The sequence below is a fragment of the Penicillium psychrofluorescens genome (genome assembly GCF_964197705.1).
Source record: "Penicillium psychrofluorescens genome assembly, chromosome: 4".
Lineage (NCBI taxonomy): Eukaryota > Fungi > Ascomycota > Eurotiomycetes > Eurotiales > Aspergillaceae > Penicillium > Penicillium psychrofluorescens.
In genome coordinates this window covers 1,806,684-1,822,339 of record NC_133442.1, presented here as the reverse complement: position 1 = coordinate 1,822,339, position 15,656 = coordinate 1,806,684, and the positions used below count along the sequence as shown (strand labels likewise).

The 15,656-nt window shown below is 54.3% G+C and overlaps 7 protein-coding genes across 7 annotated transcripts; 5 read left to right on the top strand and 2 right to left on the bottom strand.

Annotated features, from left to right (window-relative positions):
* Nucleotides 1-14: 14 nt before the first annotated feature.
* On the top strand, nt 15-1,570 carry PFLUO_LOCUS6375 (uncharacterized protein; the record flags this gene model as incomplete). The annotated part of the gene is made up of 5 exons (XM_073783915.1): nt 15-213; nt 277-364; nt 438-768; nt 821-1,098; nt 1,156-1,570. 5 exons carry the CDS (start codon nt 15-17, stop codon nt 1,568-1,570), a joined length of 1,311 nt encoding a protein of 436 aa, XP_073640422.1.
* A 163-nt stretch (nt 1,571-1,733) lies between these two features.
* PFLUO_LOCUS6374 (uncharacterized protein) lies at nt 1,734-2,752 on the bottom strand (the record flags this gene model as incomplete). The annotated part of the gene is made up of 2 exons (XM_073783914.1): nt 1,734-2,591; nt 2,681-2,752. 2 exons carry the CDS (start codon nt 2,750-2,752, stop codon nt 1,734-1,736), a joined length of 930 nt encoding a protein of 309 aa, XP_073640421.1.
* Nucleotides 2,753-4,674: 1,922 nt separating this feature from the next.
* On the top strand, nt 4,675-5,769 carry PFLUO_LOCUS6373 (uncharacterized protein; the record flags this gene model as incomplete). Its single annotated transcript, XM_073783913.1, has 1 exon — nt 4,675-5,769. One exon carries the CDS (start codon nt 4,675-4,677, stop codon nt 5,767-5,769), a length of 1,095 nt encoding a protein of 364 aa, XP_073640420.1.
* Nucleotides 5,770-6,027: 258 nt separating this feature from the next.
* On the top strand, nt 6,028-8,404 carry PFLUO_LOCUS6372 (uncharacterized protein; the record flags this gene model as incomplete). The annotated part of the gene is made up of 5 exons (XM_073783912.1): nt 6,028-6,179; nt 6,244-6,442; nt 6,502-6,599; nt 6,656-8,261; nt 8,360-8,404. 5 exons carry the CDS (start codon nt 6,028-6,030, stop codon nt 8,402-8,404), a joined length of 2,100 nt encoding a protein of 699 aa, XP_073640419.1.
* Nucleotides 8,405-9,089: 685 nt separating this feature from the next.
* Nucleotides 9,090-10,411, top strand: PFLUO_LOCUS6371 (uncharacterized protein; the record flags this gene model as incomplete). Its single annotated transcript, XM_073783910.1, has 4 exons — nt 9,090-9,531; nt 9,587-9,656; nt 9,730-10,155; nt 10,231-10,411. The coding sequence occupies 4 exons, from the start codon at nt 9,090-9,092 to the stop codon at nt 10,409-10,411; spliced, it is 1,119 nt and encodes a 372-aa protein (XP_073640418.1).
* Nucleotides 10,412-10,918: 507 nt separating this feature from the next.
* Nucleotides 10,919-13,094, top strand: PFLUO_LOCUS6370 (uncharacterized protein; the record flags this gene model as incomplete). Its single annotated transcript, XM_073783909.1, has 6 exons — nt 10,919-11,481; nt 11,543-11,809; nt 11,868-11,921; nt 12,095-12,533; nt 12,593-12,670; nt 12,750-13,094. 6 exons carry the CDS (start codon nt 10,919-10,921, stop codon nt 13,092-13,094), a joined length of 1,746 nt encoding a protein of 581 aa, XP_073640417.1.
* An 84-nt stretch (nt 13,095-13,178) lies between these two features.
* Nucleotides 13,179-15,025, bottom strand: PFLUO_LOCUS6369 (uncharacterized protein; the record flags this gene model as incomplete). Its single annotated transcript, XM_073783908.1, has 2 exons — nt 13,179-14,924; nt 14,990-15,025. The coding sequence occupies 2 exons, from the start codon at nt 15,023-15,025 to the stop codon at nt 13,179-13,181; spliced, it is 1,782 nt and encodes a 593-aa protein (XP_073640416.1).
* Nucleotides 15,026-15,656: the final 631 nt, after the last annotated feature.

Genomic DNA, 15,656 nt, shown 5'->3' with positions numbered 1-15,656 from the left:
CTAATCCTCCCACCATGGCGTCCCTCTCCCCTCTATCCTCCGTCTTCCGCTCCTCCACCGCCCGTTCATTCTCACGGGTGCGCAAGCCCATCCCCACACTTGCCGTCTCCCCGCGTTTATGGCGGACCGTGTCGACCAAACACCCAGCAGGCTTTGAGCCACCCACCGACGAAGATTTGTTGGAACTGCGCGATCGGGTGCAGGAATTTACTCGTGAGTTGACTACGTCCCTGGTAAATACTGTCGGCTCAATCGCTCACAAGGATCTTGATTCAGGTCGCGAGATCCCCGCCGAGGTGGCCGCACGGACAGACGAACAGAATGAGTTTCCTGCAGACATGTGGAAGAAGCTCGGTGATGCTGGGTATGAACCCCCATAGAGCCCCCGCACTCTGATCATACGACCAAACCGTATTAACCATTACAATCAAATCCAGGTTCCTCGGCGTGACGGCTAATGAAGAATACGGCGGTTTGGGAATGGGCTACCAGGCCCATTGCGTGGTAATGGAAGAGCTCAGCCGAGCCTCTGGCAGTATCGGACTATCGTACGCCGCGCATTCGCAACTCTGCGTGAACCAGATCTCACTCAATGGGTCGGCCGCGCAGAAAGAGCGATTCCTGCCTGGCCTCCTGTCTGGTGAGAAGGTCGGCGCGCTGGCCATGTCCGAGCACTCGGCGGGCTCGGATGTCGTGAGCATGAAGACGACGGCGAAGGAGGTGGACGGTGGGTGGGTGTTGAATGGGACCAAGATGTGGATTACCAATGTGAGTGTGATTTTCTATCACAAAGTACCATCACTAATACAGTGTGGGGTAGGGTCCTGATGCGGACTTTATTGTTGTATATGCCAAGACGGAGCCCGAGAAGGGCTCGAAGGGGATCACGGCCTTTATCGTGGAGAAGTCGTCCAAGGGCTTCTCGTGTGCGCGCAAGCTCGACAAGTTGGGCATGCGCGGCTCGAACACGGGGGAGCTGATCTTCGAGGATGTGTTTGTTCCTCGGGAGAACCTGCTGGGCGAGGTGAACCGTGGCGTTCGTGTGTTGATGGAGGGGTTGGATCTGGAGAGACTTGTTCTGAGCGCTGGGCCCTTGGGGTATGTGCCACTCCAAACCATTCTTGTTTTCTTCTATACTAACTAACAACCTCACAGAATTATGCAAGCAGCCCTTGACCTGGTCCTCCCCTACACTCACGTGCGAAAGCAGTTTGGAACTCCCATCGCGCACAACCAGCTCATTCAGGGCAAGTTGGCGGACATGTACACCAAGCTAGCCGCCTCGCGGGCCTACACCTATACCACGGCGCGACAGGTCGACCAAGCCGCCGTAGCATCGGGTGAGATGGTGGTCCGGACGCAGGATTGCGCGGGAGCAATCCTCTATGCCGCTGAGCGGGCGACGGAGTGTACTCTGGACGCGATTCAGCTCATGGGGGGAAGCGGCTATATTAATGAGATCCCTGCCGGGCGGTTGCTAAGGGATGCAAAGTTGTATGAGATTGGTGCGGGCACGAGCGAGATTCGACGGATGGTCATCGGTCGTGCGTTTAACAAGGAGTATGCGTAGTGTTGTCCAACTTGTTCTACAAATTCGATCAATAGATTATATCTGTCCACGTAAACCATAAGATGCAATTCCGTTGAAATGTGTTCTGTTTATGCCAGTCATGCGATATCACAAATAAGAGAAACGCCGGATATCCAAAACATGTGCAAATGTCCAGGCTGAATTACTTCTTCTGCCTCGTCGACCGGCGCACTGAACCCGCCGCCTGCGACGCACCAGCCTGCCCACTACCACCACTGACCTTCCTTGACGCAACTCGTTTCCCCCGCGGCTTCACCGAGTCCCCAGCAGGCCCATCCTTACTCGCATGCTCCGGCACCGAGGTCTCCGCTTTACGCTTCCGACCCCTCTTGGCAGGAGCCAAGGCAGCAGGCTTGGGTGCGTTATTGGGGGACAGCACCTGCTCCGGCGTGGTATTGGACGCCTCGCCCGCGTCCCCGTCCTTCGAGCGTAGGGTTTCCAATGATAGCACGTCCGATATTTGATCTGAGCTGTCTAGCTGATGCGGCGCCTCGCTGCCTGCTAGTGGGGTCGTAATATCCACCGCATCGGTCTCCATGGGCTCAACTGCAGCAACAGCGGTGGCGAGACTAGGCCGAAGTGACTCCTCCCTCGCCCGCTTCTTGCGCAGGCGCGATTTATCCAGACCCGGCTGCGCGGACTTGAATACCTCGCGCCAGTTCTCCAGCAGGGCAACCTTGTCCCCGTAGCCCGGCTCGTAGATCTGCACGGCGACATCCTGGTCCCTTTCCAGGCTGGGTGTCTTCCAAACCACGCCTTGGAAGGAAGTGATATCTGGTTTTGTGGTAGACTGGACCGGTGGGGGGCCGCGGTGCACGGAAGGGGAGGTCTCGCGTTTGCGTTTCGTGGTGGGTTTCGGCTTTGTTTTCGGCGCTGCTGAGGCATCCTCGTCGTAGTAGTCATCTGAGTAGTATTCCCAGTCACTGAAGAATTCTTGCACGTCCTGCGCGGGGTCGTCGTAGTACGAGATGTCGTAGTATGAGCTTGCGGCGAGTTCGTCCTGCGTGAAGGGAGGGCGGGTTAGCGTCGGAGGTTATGCAGTGATAGGTTTGGATGTTCTTCGTGAACTGTTGGAAGGGAGGTACTCACGACTAGGTCCGGGACCACGTCATCCCAGAGATAGTCATCTTCGAACTCGTAGTATTCCTCGTCATCCGACATGCCGGTGTGAGGTAAAAGCGCGAGTTAGGAAGCGAGTGTTGGGAAAGGGAATGCAAAATCGATGCAGAAGTAACGAGAGAGATGGGTTGAGTGTAGTTACATATATACTATGCAAGAGTCAAGGACATCGAGGGAACGAGTGAGTCGGGGACAAAAAGGTGAGGGAGAAAGAAATTCAGGCGGATCTCGAATACTCGTCACGGCCGATCCTGCCAAATCCTGCTCAGGTAAGCCTTGGCATCCAGTCGTTCCAGCTATACAAATTTGATAATGAACCAACAATAATATTTTTCCAGTCTATTTTTGACTCCGACTCCGGCTTCATAACATTCAGTTCCTTATTAGGCTTGGTCTTCTTCTGCACCAGAGTTGATCCTGACTAGACCGATTCTATCGAGGTGAAAAGCGACTAAACTGATTCAAACCATGCTACCTCTGGAAAGCTATATGAAGCCCCTTCTCCCCCTCTGGTTTCTTTCTTTTTCATCAACCCGATGCGCCCTTACGGTAATCAGATTGATAGCGCCACTAGGCAATCCCTAGTGGCCGAGCGGATGTTGGCTTTTATTCCTCACCTGATTCGATTTTACTACTGGTACGCGATGGATATCGTTACTTGCTTGGTTTTTAGTCTTCATGTCTAGCTTATCATCTTTTCTTGTACTCGTCCTTATATATATCTTCGCATATATTTGTGTGTAGTGGGCAAATGCAGCATACTAACCCTCGGATCCAGGTACGCCACAACCTACATTCACCTTCCACCGACCTAATATCAGCCTACATCAGGTACGAAAACGGAAGATGGGAATGGCAGCACAGCTGCGCAAACGAAAATCGCATGTATTACCGAACAAGCATGCCAAACTTCTACCCTCATCTCGACACCGCAGCCGGAACACTCAACTGGCGGCGGTGGGATGACAACAGCAACAACACTACCACCACTGGTGCTACTTCTACCATCCGTATCACCACCACCACTACAACCAATATGGCAACCCCCCTCAACCTTCCTCCGGGGCCTCGCCTTCGGCGCTACTACCGCATCGACTGCACCGGCATCAAGAATCAGTCACGTCGCAACCACAAACAGCAAAAGAAAAAGAAGAAGGAGAAGAAGAAAAACAACCAGTGTCAATATGAAGATCGGCGGCCTTGGACTCGGCTTCAGCGTCCTCCGCGGACCGAGCAGACGCGCAGACAGGATCGGAGTAGGAGATGCAAGAAGAAGAGGGAGTCGAAGCGGAATCGATGAAGGAATTGTGGCGCTCTTATTATTTTGAGGAAAGAACTTTGGTGAAGACTGCTGGTGACGAAACCCTAGAGGTCTGGATCAGTCGCTGATTCAGTACCTCGACCACCCTCCTGCTAGGACCCGGGCCCAGGTCCTAGCGGGAGATCATTTGCGAGAACTTTTCTCGGTGAAATGTGCTTGTGTCTTGTGTTCGGAAGGGAGGGAGACAGATTGTACTATGACTATGGGATGGCCAGGTTATCATTCATGTACGGGGGTACTCTTTCCAGCTGGGTAGTTTTCTCTACGGAGTTTTTCTCCCAGGTCCTGGTTTTAACGAGGCCCCCTGTTTTTGTACTTGTTGCTGGAGAATATGTGTATCTTCAAATGTTAGTTTAGGTACTACCGCGACGCCGTTTCGGTCTAGAGAGGTATATGTATATCTTCAAAACGTTGGTATACATATGACCATGACACCTCTTCGGATCGAAACGGGAATTGAATCTTGTATTTTATTACCGTCTTCCTCTTGTGTAGACACTAGTATAAAAACTAATATCGTAGCCTGGTGGATGGCAATTAAGTGTAGATCCACTTGGCAGTGGCGAGGTCAGGCCCCCGAGGCCATTTGTCCTGTTTCGCCGAACACACAGCAACCTCACATTCACAACCTAACACTCGCAACATGGCATCCCAACCACTCCCTCCCGACGGGATTCTCGGAGCCAACTACAACGAGTCATTGAGACTGCTCGACGGCGACCATGATGAGCTCCGCGCTGTCGGCGCCAAGTGGATCCGCGGCTTTTTGGACATGCATCAGATGGACGTCCCGCACCCAGAGCAAAGACCAAATATCAAAGCGGTATTTGGCGCCATCGACGCCGGATTCAAAATGATTATCAGCCTCAAGTGGGACTACCAAGAGCGCGACTTCCCCGAGCCCGGCAGTGCCGAGCACGTCGCCGAGCTGCAGGTCCTAGAGCGCATTCTCGCGCTCGTCATGCCCCGAGTCGACATGATGGTGATCGGAAACGAGCCCTGGATCGAGGCAAAGCCGGGCCAGCAGAACGAACGACTCAATGTTTTCTACGAGAGCATGGCCGACGCGGTGATCGATTTCCGGGAGAGAAATCACCTGCCCACGCGCTTGTACATGGGCGCCTTGAACAGGCTCGACCTGCCCGCCAAGCGCACACCCGCCATCGAGCGCTTCCTGCGCTATATTGCCTCCAAGCCGCAGCTCGACGGTGTCGATGTCCATCTGCACATTCCCAGACTGCCCGCCCACCGCACAATGCTGGACTACGTGCTTCCTCGCCTCCGGCCCGACCAGACCTTCATCGCGACCGAGTTCTCGCTAATCTGGCACTGGAAAGCGCATCTGGGCGACGCGGCCTCGAACTACTTTTGTTCCAAGTATGGTTTCCCGGCGGGTACCAAGGTGCACGAGGTTATCAACGCCGCCTTCGAGAACCCGTTCCCCTACAAGCAGTGGGAGGATTTTCTGGCCAATGAGCCCTGGTATATCCAGCGCAGACACTTCATTACCAATGCTATGAAGATGTATCGCGAGACGGGTCGGATGACCATCGCGACTTATTGCTGGAGTCCTGCCCGAAAGAGGACCAAGCCCCTGCTGGCCACGGACAACCCGTGGTTCATGAGTGCGGTGTACTGCACATCGCCTGTGCAGTTGAAAGAGGATGGGACGCGACATGAGAATTTCCCCTGGTGGGAAGAGTTCCGGCGGGCTGCGATCATCCCCAGCCATGCGTAAATACTACATGTACATAGCTTGAATATCCATACATCGTTGCATCAATGGTAGAATTGTGCTTCACGTGACCAGCGGTTTCCCCCGCATAGTTCGCTTTGCGTCGGCAATGACAACAATCGGCCTTTTGAGGTTACTTTCTTTCTTTCTTCCTCTTTTCTCTCTCACCTTATACCATCTCTACCTATAATGTCTCTCTGCTGAGCCTTCTGGAATATCATCCCTCTCAGCCTCTAATTCAGTCCTGGCTGATCCTCCGCCATGCCTCTCTCATCCCTTCTCCGCATTGCTCCCCGCCTCACCCCGACCGCGGCCCACAGAACCACACGAGCGGCCTCCTCGGTGTCGAGCACGCCAGGCGCTCATACCTCGCTGGACTCGATTCTCATTGCGAACCGTGGTGAAATTGCCCTGTAGGTGAATCCATTTCATTGCTGTTGTACAGTTCTATAGACCTTGCCGATTAACCGATTGCAGCCGAGTTGGCCGGACAGCGGCGGAGCGTGGAATCCGCGTGACTACCCTCTACACAGATCCAGACAGCAAAGCGCAGCATGCGTTGAGCTCACCGTTTGCGTTTAACTTGGGCTCTGTGTCGGCGTATCTGGATGGCGATCGGATTATTGAGATTGCACGCAAGGAAGGGTGCCGTGCGATACATCCCGGTTATGGATTTGTGAGTTTTCGTCTCACTTGATAAAAATAATCCTACCAGCTACTGACGGAACTACATAGTTGAGTGAGAACTCTGCGTTTGCGCGCAAATGTACCGAAGCGGGACTGGTCTTCATAGGACCCCCGTGGAAGGCGATTGAGGATATGGGTGATAAAAGGTATGCATTACTTTTACTCCACTGTGGAGGCATTGACCTAACCCAGATTTCAATAGCCGCTCAAAAGAGATCATGACCGCTGCAGGCGTACCCTGTGTCCCGGGATACCACGGGCACAACCAAGACCCGCAACTCCTCGAAGCTGAAGCCGACAAGATCACATACCCCGTGCTCATCAAGGCCATCAAGGGTGGCGGCGGAAAGGGCATGCGGATTGCGTCCTCCAAAGCCGAGTTCCAGGCGCAGCTCGAGTCGGCCAAGTCAGAGGCCATGAATTCGTTCGGCGACGATCATGTGCTAGTGGAGAAGTATATCACCACACCTCGGCACATTGAGGTCCAGGTCTTTGCGGACAAACACGGCAACAGCGTCGCCCTGGGTGAGAGAGATTGCAGTATTCAGCGCCGGCACCAGAAGGTCCTCGAGGAATCACCCGCCCCACATCTCCCCGATGCCACTCGCAAGGACATATGGGCCAAAGCCCGATCCGCGGCGTTGGCGGTAGGCTACGAAGGGGCCGGCACGGTCGAGTTCATCTTCGACAACGACTCGGGCGAGTTCTACTTTATGGAAATGAATACGCGACTACAGGTCGAGCATCCCGTGACGGAGATGGTGACGGGCCAGGATCTGGTCCACTGGCAGATCCTCGTGGCCGAGGGGGCCAAGCTGCCACTGACACAAGAGGAGGTGGAGGCACACATGGCCCAGATGGGACATGCCATCGAGGCCCGGATCTACGCCGAGAATCCGGATCTGGGGTTCATTCCCGACTCGGGACGTCTCATCCATGTGCGCACGCCCGACACTACGGCTGACATCCGGATCGACGCTGGGTTTGTGGAGGGCGATGACGTCTCCGCACACTACGACCCCATGATCTCCAAATTGATCGTCCGGGGAGCCACCCGCCAGGAAGCCCTGCGCAAGTTGGCTACTGCCCTCGAGCAGTACGAGATTGCGGGTCCCGTGACCAACATCGAGTTCCTCAAGACCGTGTGCCAGAGCCCGGATTTTATTGCCGGCGAGGTCGAGACGGGTTACATTGAGAAACACCGCGAGGAACTCTTCGCCAAGAAGACCATTGAAGAAGAAGTGTTGGCCCAGGTCGCCTTGGCATGCTTACACCGCGACTCTAAATCGGGCTCTGGCCCGTCCGTCGGCTTCACCCCGAGCTACCAGCAGCGCCAGCTGAGCTTCACCGAGTCTGCGGGACCGGCGGCTCCAGCGGGGACGACCTTCACCGTGCGGGTGCAGCAGACTGCCGACAACACCTTCAACGTGGAAGTCGGCGACCGGGTCTTTGAGCAAGTGGTAAGCCACCTCGGCCCGAGCTCGCGGGTGGTCACCTCCTTTTTCCCCCACACGCGGCTCGACACAACCGTCGTGCGGGACGAGGACACGATCATCGCATTCCAGCGCGGCTCGCAGTACCGATTGACCGTCCCGCGGGCCGGATGGATGGAAAAAGCGCTGGGGATGAAGGACGTGACGAACAGCGTGCTGGCGCCGATGCCGTGCAAGGTGCTGCGGGTGGACGTGCAGGCCGGCGACGAGGTCGAGAAGGACCAGCCGCTGGTCGTAATCGAGAGTATGAAGATGGAGACGGTGATCCGTAGTCCGCAACGCGGCACGATTCTCAAGGTTGTGCATCAAAAAGGAGTAAGTCCAGTCACGCGCTCACCTCCTGATTTGTTCTGGAACGACCGGACGGCGGTCCCATGATCCGCCCCGTGACCGGTACTGACATGTTCCTGCAGGACCAATGCAAAAGCGGCACTCCCCTCGTCGAATTCGCCGATTAGTCGACCCGTCTGGCCAGGGAAAGTCGAGTCCTCGGTGTGGAGTTGTCTCGGGGGCCACTTGCTCAGGGAGTTTTGTGGGGTACTTAGTCACTTGCACTGTTGTCAATTCATAACAATCACAATCGGATCAGATCCGCGGTGGAGTGGATCTGGAACTCTGGGGCTGGCTAACGGGCAACAGGCGGGAATCCCGCCCCAGTAAAATGGCGGTAACGAATGTAAGCAGCAGCAATAGCGTCATGTTGTGGTCGAGACTTGCCACTGGCTCAGCGGGGGGATAGTGGCGAAATGGAGGTACTGCAGGGCGGACTGCATGATTCTTGCCCGGAGGAAGTCAATAGAGCCGGCCCTGATGCAGGCTGTTGGACTAGCTAGAGGAAGGGACCACCGAATTGATCGATCTGGAGCCAGACAACACCCAGCCCGTCCACGGACCCACTGACATCAGACTTGCCTCTAGCTTTTTCAACATTCCCAGCTGACCCAAAGCTCCGACAGCTATTATTGTTTTCCTTTTCCTTTTTTTTTCATTCCTGCCCTTCCTCTCTTTTCTTCCTGTTCTCCCTTCTCTCCCTTCTTCTCCTTCGACATACTAATCCATCCCCTTGCTGCACATACTTCCTTCCTAGACCACTCTCCTCTCCAGCTTCAACGTGCCCATTGAAGCTCTCACCAACCCTCCAAAATGTTCCAACCTACGGTCGCTCGCTCCATCCGAGCTCTGCCCACCCGCCCAGTAGCTCTAGCCGTCGTCTCGCGGCCTGTCTTAAGCTCCTCCCTGCGCCCGCTGTCATACACAGCCATCCGCGCCAACAAGAAAGATGATCCTAAGAAAGACCCTCTCCTAGCGGCGACCACCAAAGCGCCCGAGGGCGCCTCCGGCGAGCATGAAGGCCGCTTTGCCCGGACGGACGAGAGCGTCCACATCCCCTACCCGCCTGACAGCGAGATGCCCGCGCAGCCTATTGTCCAGGGTCGTGGCGGTATGCATTTCAAGCGTACCCTGGCCCAGTTCTCTCTTGAGAATAAGGTGAGTATGGTTACTGGAGGTGCGCGCGGTTTGGGGCTTGTTATGGCCCAGGGTCTGGTTGCTTCGGGCTCGGATTTGGCGATTGTTGATTTGAATAGTATGTTGCTTCCAACAGCAAGAACCGGGGAGCCCATCCGCTAACGATTACCCAGAGGAGGAAGCCGAGGAACAGGCCCACAAGCTGATCGAGCAGTTCCGCAAAGAGAACCCCGGTCTGGAGGAGTGAGCTTATCTCCATCCCTGCTCCAGCCCGCCACCGCCGTGGCTAGTAGCTAACTCCACCCGCTATAACCAGAATGCCCAACGTCACGGCACACTACGCCGACGTAGCCGACCCCGACTCCGTGAACAAAGCCCTAGACGAATGCCTCGCCAAACACGGCCAGATCGACAACCTCGTCACATCAGCGGGATTCACCGAGAACTTCGAAGCCATCTCCTACCCGTTCGACCGCATGCAGAAGCTCTGGGGCGTCAACGTCGACGGCACCTACCTCTTCGCCACAGGCGTCGCAAAGCATCTCATGGAGCGCAATGCTTCCGGCAGCATCGTCATGATCGGATCCATGTCTGGCTCCATTGTTAACGTGCCTCAGCCCCAGGCGCCGTACAATGCTGCCAAGGCTGCGGTGCGACATCTGGCTGCGTCACTCGCGGTTGAGTGGGCTGGTCACGATATTCGAGTTAATTGCATTAGTCCGGGATATATGCTGACTGCTCTGTAAGACCGACCCGGAGCCATTGTTGGATTTTGGTGTCACATCAGTTTTACTAATGATTTTTTTTTCTTGTATAGTACCCGCAAGATTCTCGATGAGAACCCTCAGCTGCGCGACAAGTGGACTTCCCTCATCCCCGTCGGGAAGATGGGTACCCCCGAAGACCTCATGGGCGCCGTCACCTTCCTGCTCAGCGACGCGTCCAAGTACATCACCGGTGCGGATCTCCGCGTCGACGGCGGCTACACCCTGACTTAAATATCTGTTGCTCTGTTGTTCAGCATGATATTGATTTGTGGGGTTTTTGTCTTTTCTTTTCACGGATGCGATATAGACCGACTGTATTTTTCATATTTTCATATCTTTTTTTTTCATCATTCAAATCATCAGGTCAAAAAAACTTGTTTATTTAATGCTTCAGCTCAATCGAGGCCTTGGGTTTTCTTTCAATCATCCTCAGGGGGAGAAAGAGGAAAAAGTTTGCGATGGCTTGGAGTTGAGCGAATGGGATAGGACGGACCGTTTTGCTGGTGTACCAGCCAACCATCCAGCCACTTGAGCAGTTTTTCTTATAGAGCGGAGCCTTTTGTGTTTCATCGCTCTTAAGGCACTATTCAGAAACGGTATACTATAGCTGTTCGAGCCCTACTCTCGCCCTTCACCGCCCTTCCCCTCTCTCTCTCAGCCGCACTAGCATCACCAGGTGCTTGGGTGAAATTTGTTTCGTAGCAACACGCAAGACGCCGGTCCTTTTATCTCAGGACAATGGAGGCCGTCGGGGCTGCTTCTGCCATCCTCTCAATTGCAACAGTCGGTGTGCAATGCTCCATGAAGTTGATGACCTTCGCAGGTCAGATCAAAACGGCTCCGGAGCAGATAACCAAGATCGCGAAAGACGTGTCGCTGAATGCCAGTATCCTGCAGCAACTGGGTGAATTAGCCAAGGAGAACGTCGGGAATGGACTCCCAATATCAGATGACAAAGACGGCAGTAATGACGATATGAATTCCGTCCACGATGCGGAGACCGCAGCATCCAACCAGAGTATCTTTAACGCAAAGGGATTGGGAACTGTCATGAGCCTGGCAAAAAACTGCGAAGAGATCTTTATCTCATTGGATCAATCCTTGCGCAAGGCAAGCAAACAGCTGCGTGCCAAACCCGGGACTTCAGGCAAGGTCAAACTTAGTCACGCAGAGAAGCTCAAATGGCCGTTCCTACTACCGGGAATGGATACGATGCGGAATGAGCTCCAAAATGTCAAAGGGACGTTGATGTTGATGCTTCAGGTCGCCATGCTGGCGTATTCGAGGAAGCTCATGAGCCAGTAAGTCACTTCTATGTACTCTCTTATGTACAATCGTCACGGGCCATCGCTAATTTCGAAGATACGGGGAGCATCATAAACGCGGCGCGGCGGTTATTGCCTATACCAGAGAGGATCAGGACTTGCTGGTTCGGTCCATTCTTGCAGCGAAGAAAGCGCGGCCAGGTAGCACTGAAAAGGAGACTGCTGGCGCTTCCAATATCCAATCCGACAAGGAAATACCCTTAGAAGGAGAGCAGACCCAATTCTCCCAATATTCAGTGCCCTCCGAGATCCTGGCGACCATAACGGACCCTGGACCGAATAGCGCAGCGGAAAGTACTCCACTGTATGTGCATATTGTCGACCGTGGGTATGCTCAGACAGAATTAACGCTAGCGGAGCAGTGAGCTAGATCCCACTGTGGTGGATAATAACACCCAAGAAGATGAAGGGCCCAGGTATGTGCTCCTAGCAGCATTTTTTAATCCAGAGGATTCATTTCGTTCGAGGCACAACAGCGGAATCAATTCCAGTGAAAAGGGCGATCCCAGCAAACAGTAAGACCATGACGGGATCACCTAATATCGATTAGATCCCAGAGGTACTAAGCATGCTAAGCTCTGTTCTCCAGAATACCGCGTTCTCAACAATCATCGCCTTCGCCCACCTTTAGGGTCCACATCATCTCCCCCAAAGCATCCGTAACGGAGCACCAACTCCATATCAGCTACGATGACAGCTACATCAGACTCCCGCATTCGACGATCGAATCTCAGCTCCAAGAATGGAGAACATCTTCCAAAGCCACGCTGCTAGATCAGTTATCCGCGCTAGATGCGAGAGAATATGAAGCGCTAGTGGCTACGACGAGTGTATTCACGAAGGATCAAGAAGAAACCCTAGAGTGGGTCCAGTTCGGCGAATACCGTACGCTCATCGAAGGCATTGAGCAGGTCAAGGCCAGGAACATAACGATGATCATGAGCGGGACGTACGGGCCGACTTCCCGGATCGAAAAGAAAGAAGAGAAACAGGAATCGGCGGAAAATCGCCGGACAACGTGGATCAGAGTACGGCGCAATGAGCTCGACTTACTAGTTTTTCTATCATGGCTGAGACGGTTGAACAGGTCAATCGCAAACACATCACTCCTGAAACCTTGTTCGAATATGGGTTCGAAAATGGACTAGAGTGGGAATGGGATGAGGTAATATCTAAGTCTTGCATTGCACGCATCTTGAATGTCTACCACATTGCCGTTACGCTGACCGGTTTTAATACACAAGGGAGATGGGAACTACCTTATCATCAAAAGATGGATCACCGAAGATTTTCTGGACGAACTATTCACACATACCCGAGGTTTACGCGAGGGGACTGTTCAGCTTTCAAGAACCACAACTGAGTTCAAGGTGAACGACAAGATCGAAGATAAGAAGTATCTCGTCCGCAATAAGGCGGGTATGGAGGAAAGGATCCGGAAATTTGAAGTGGAGGAAGAGGAAGAAGAGGAAGACAAAGGACAGGAAACGGATGCGGGTGAGCATGATGAGACTACGTCAGAGGAGAGCGACGAGGAGGATACAGAAGGCATTGTCGACGCTCTTTTGGCCGAATACACCCGTGGATAAACCCAGCAGAAGGTATTCCTTGTAATCCCAGGCCCAACAAGAGAGGGGGTATCAATTCTCAGCTCTAGTGAAGGTATTCAACACTTAGTTTACTTTAAGGTGCAGACGACGTTTCCACTTCCTCCCACTCTTCTTCAGCGCCCGCTGGCTTCGCTCAAGCGGGTAGTTGATCGGGGACTCTCCACCAGTGAAGATGAAGAAGTCATACAGGAATGCACCCATAAAAGCACCGCTCAGAGACCCAACCCACGGCCCATAAAACCAGTAGGGATTGGTAAACAGGTCGCTGGGGAATCCGATAGCGAGAAGAGCGAGACGGGGACCAAAGTCACGGCTCGGGTTGAATGCCGCACCGGTCTGGTAGGAGAAGGTCATACTGAGGCAGGTGATGACCAGGCCGATGATCAGGGAGTTCATACCAGCGCCGGGAGGAGCGTTTTGGTCGTCACCCAGGGCCAAAATAGTGACGGTGAGGCAGACCGTGCCCATGAACTCGTTGAAGAAAGCCGTCCCAGGACCGATCCATGTTTCCCGCTGGCTGGTCACGAAGCTAGTGATGATATCGGTTTCCGAGTTGAGGAGGAGGTAGTTCTGAATAGAATGATAGTAGACACCGTATGCCGCAAGCCCGGCGCAGAAAGCGCCGAGGAACTGAGCGGCGAAGTATTCGGGCATCTTGCGCTTAGGGAAGCCACGGAAGAACCACAGCATCATGGTGATGGTTGGGTTGAGGTGAGCACCAGAAACACCACCAGAAATGTAGATGGCCATCATGGTCGCCAGGCCCCAAGACCAGGCGGTCGTGTTAGGGTTACCCTGGTTGGCGAGGGTCACAGCCAAATCGGCACAGAAACCGATCGTGAGCTGTATAAAGACAGCCAGTGCTTCGGCCAGAGCCTCGCGATGGTGCGTACGGATGACGGACCAGGTGGTGTGGTTGTTGTGCACTTCATCCTCGACCAGATCTTGGATCAGCGGATGCAGATCCTCGGGTAAGCTTCCCTTCTCCAGCTCGGCAGAATTCAAGATGTTGTCTAGTCTTTCACCGTCAGGCTCGTGCTCTTCTGGCACGGGCTGCAACGGTTCATCACTGTGGTTTGCCTGCTGCCCCTGCTCATCGTCCTCCTGGGAGCCTCCTTCCTCTACCGCCGACAAGTGCTCCGGGGGCATATCCCAGCCCGAAGGGCGCCTGCCATAGCCCGACGAAGTACGCGAGATGCGTGAAGTCTGTCTCGCGGAGGTCGCATCGCCGCTCAGGACTTTGTTCATGAAGTTTTGCTCGCGCTGCAACCTAGCATCTTCAACCTGCGCCGCCATTTTCCGCGGGTCGGCTGTCTTGTCAATTCGGCCGCGTTCCAGATCATTGGGATCGACCTCGAGACCAACCTTCTGCGAGTTTTCGGCCGGCTGCAGGGCATTCGCCCGGCTTTGCAGCAGTTCATCCTTGGTCGGCACCATGCCTGGTCGCACTACACGGGGCAGCGGTTTGGCCAAAGACCACACCGGCCTCGCGTTGGAAGGTTGCTCATAGGAAGGATTGAGATCAGCATAGCCAGGTTGAACGAATGGCTCCTGGGCCAGCCGGAGCTGGGGGGTTTCATCGGGCCCAGCGAGTGTGAATTTGCCCTCGGTTCTTTGAGCGAGAGTGGTACGGGGAACAAGGCTAGGGATTCCACTGGTACCGCTTCGCCTCGACGCCGAGCTACGGCGCCGAAAGTCAGTGCCACTCGGGGGTTCATCAGCAGCAGATCTTCTAGGTGAGATGTAAGCCGCGTCGCTGGCAGCCCGGTTCCGGCTAGGCGATTGTGGTTCCGCCGGCGGAGCATCAGACTACATGCGTGATTGAGCCGTTAGAAGACATTTCCTCTTTTGATCGTGAGCTTGTTTCGACTCACTCTCTCCTGCGATCGTCCGGTATCCCCTTCCTCCATGATGGCTACTGGTTAGGGTGACGCTTTATTCCTTCGATAGCCTCTGCCACCAGGTGATTGACAAGAATATAGGAAGGCCAAGGGATCTTCAGAGCCAAGAAAGACAAACGAACAGGTGGTGAGGACACAGGAGAAAGAAAGAGAAGAAAAAAAATCAAGTCAACAAAGGTGGGGGCATAGGAGAACCGGTCCCAATAATATCGGAAAAGAGCCCGGGGAAACCCCTTCCTTAGTACGACGAGTATAGATGGAATAACAGAGTAGTGAAATTAGAAAGTAGAAAGAAGAATTGAGTTCCCCAGTTTCTCCCACCACCCGCCATGGCCTTGGAAAATGATAGTGCCAGGTTACGCAGTGACGACAGGATCTTCACTGATGTCCTCAGTGGCGTCGCGGGCGATAAAGGCGAGTGGAGCTCCGTTCACCGTATCGGACAGTGGCGGAAGGATGAGTTGGTTGTCGCAGCGCTCTGACAGTACGCGGCAGTGCCTGTCCTGACCCACTCCTGGAAAAGCTTACCTGCTCATTGAGCCATTGAGACCCACAGTCAATTTCGGCACCGTCTAGTCGGGTGGTCCATGCCGTGCTAACCGCCTTGTCTCCCAGGCCGTCGGCTACAAAGACCTCGAGA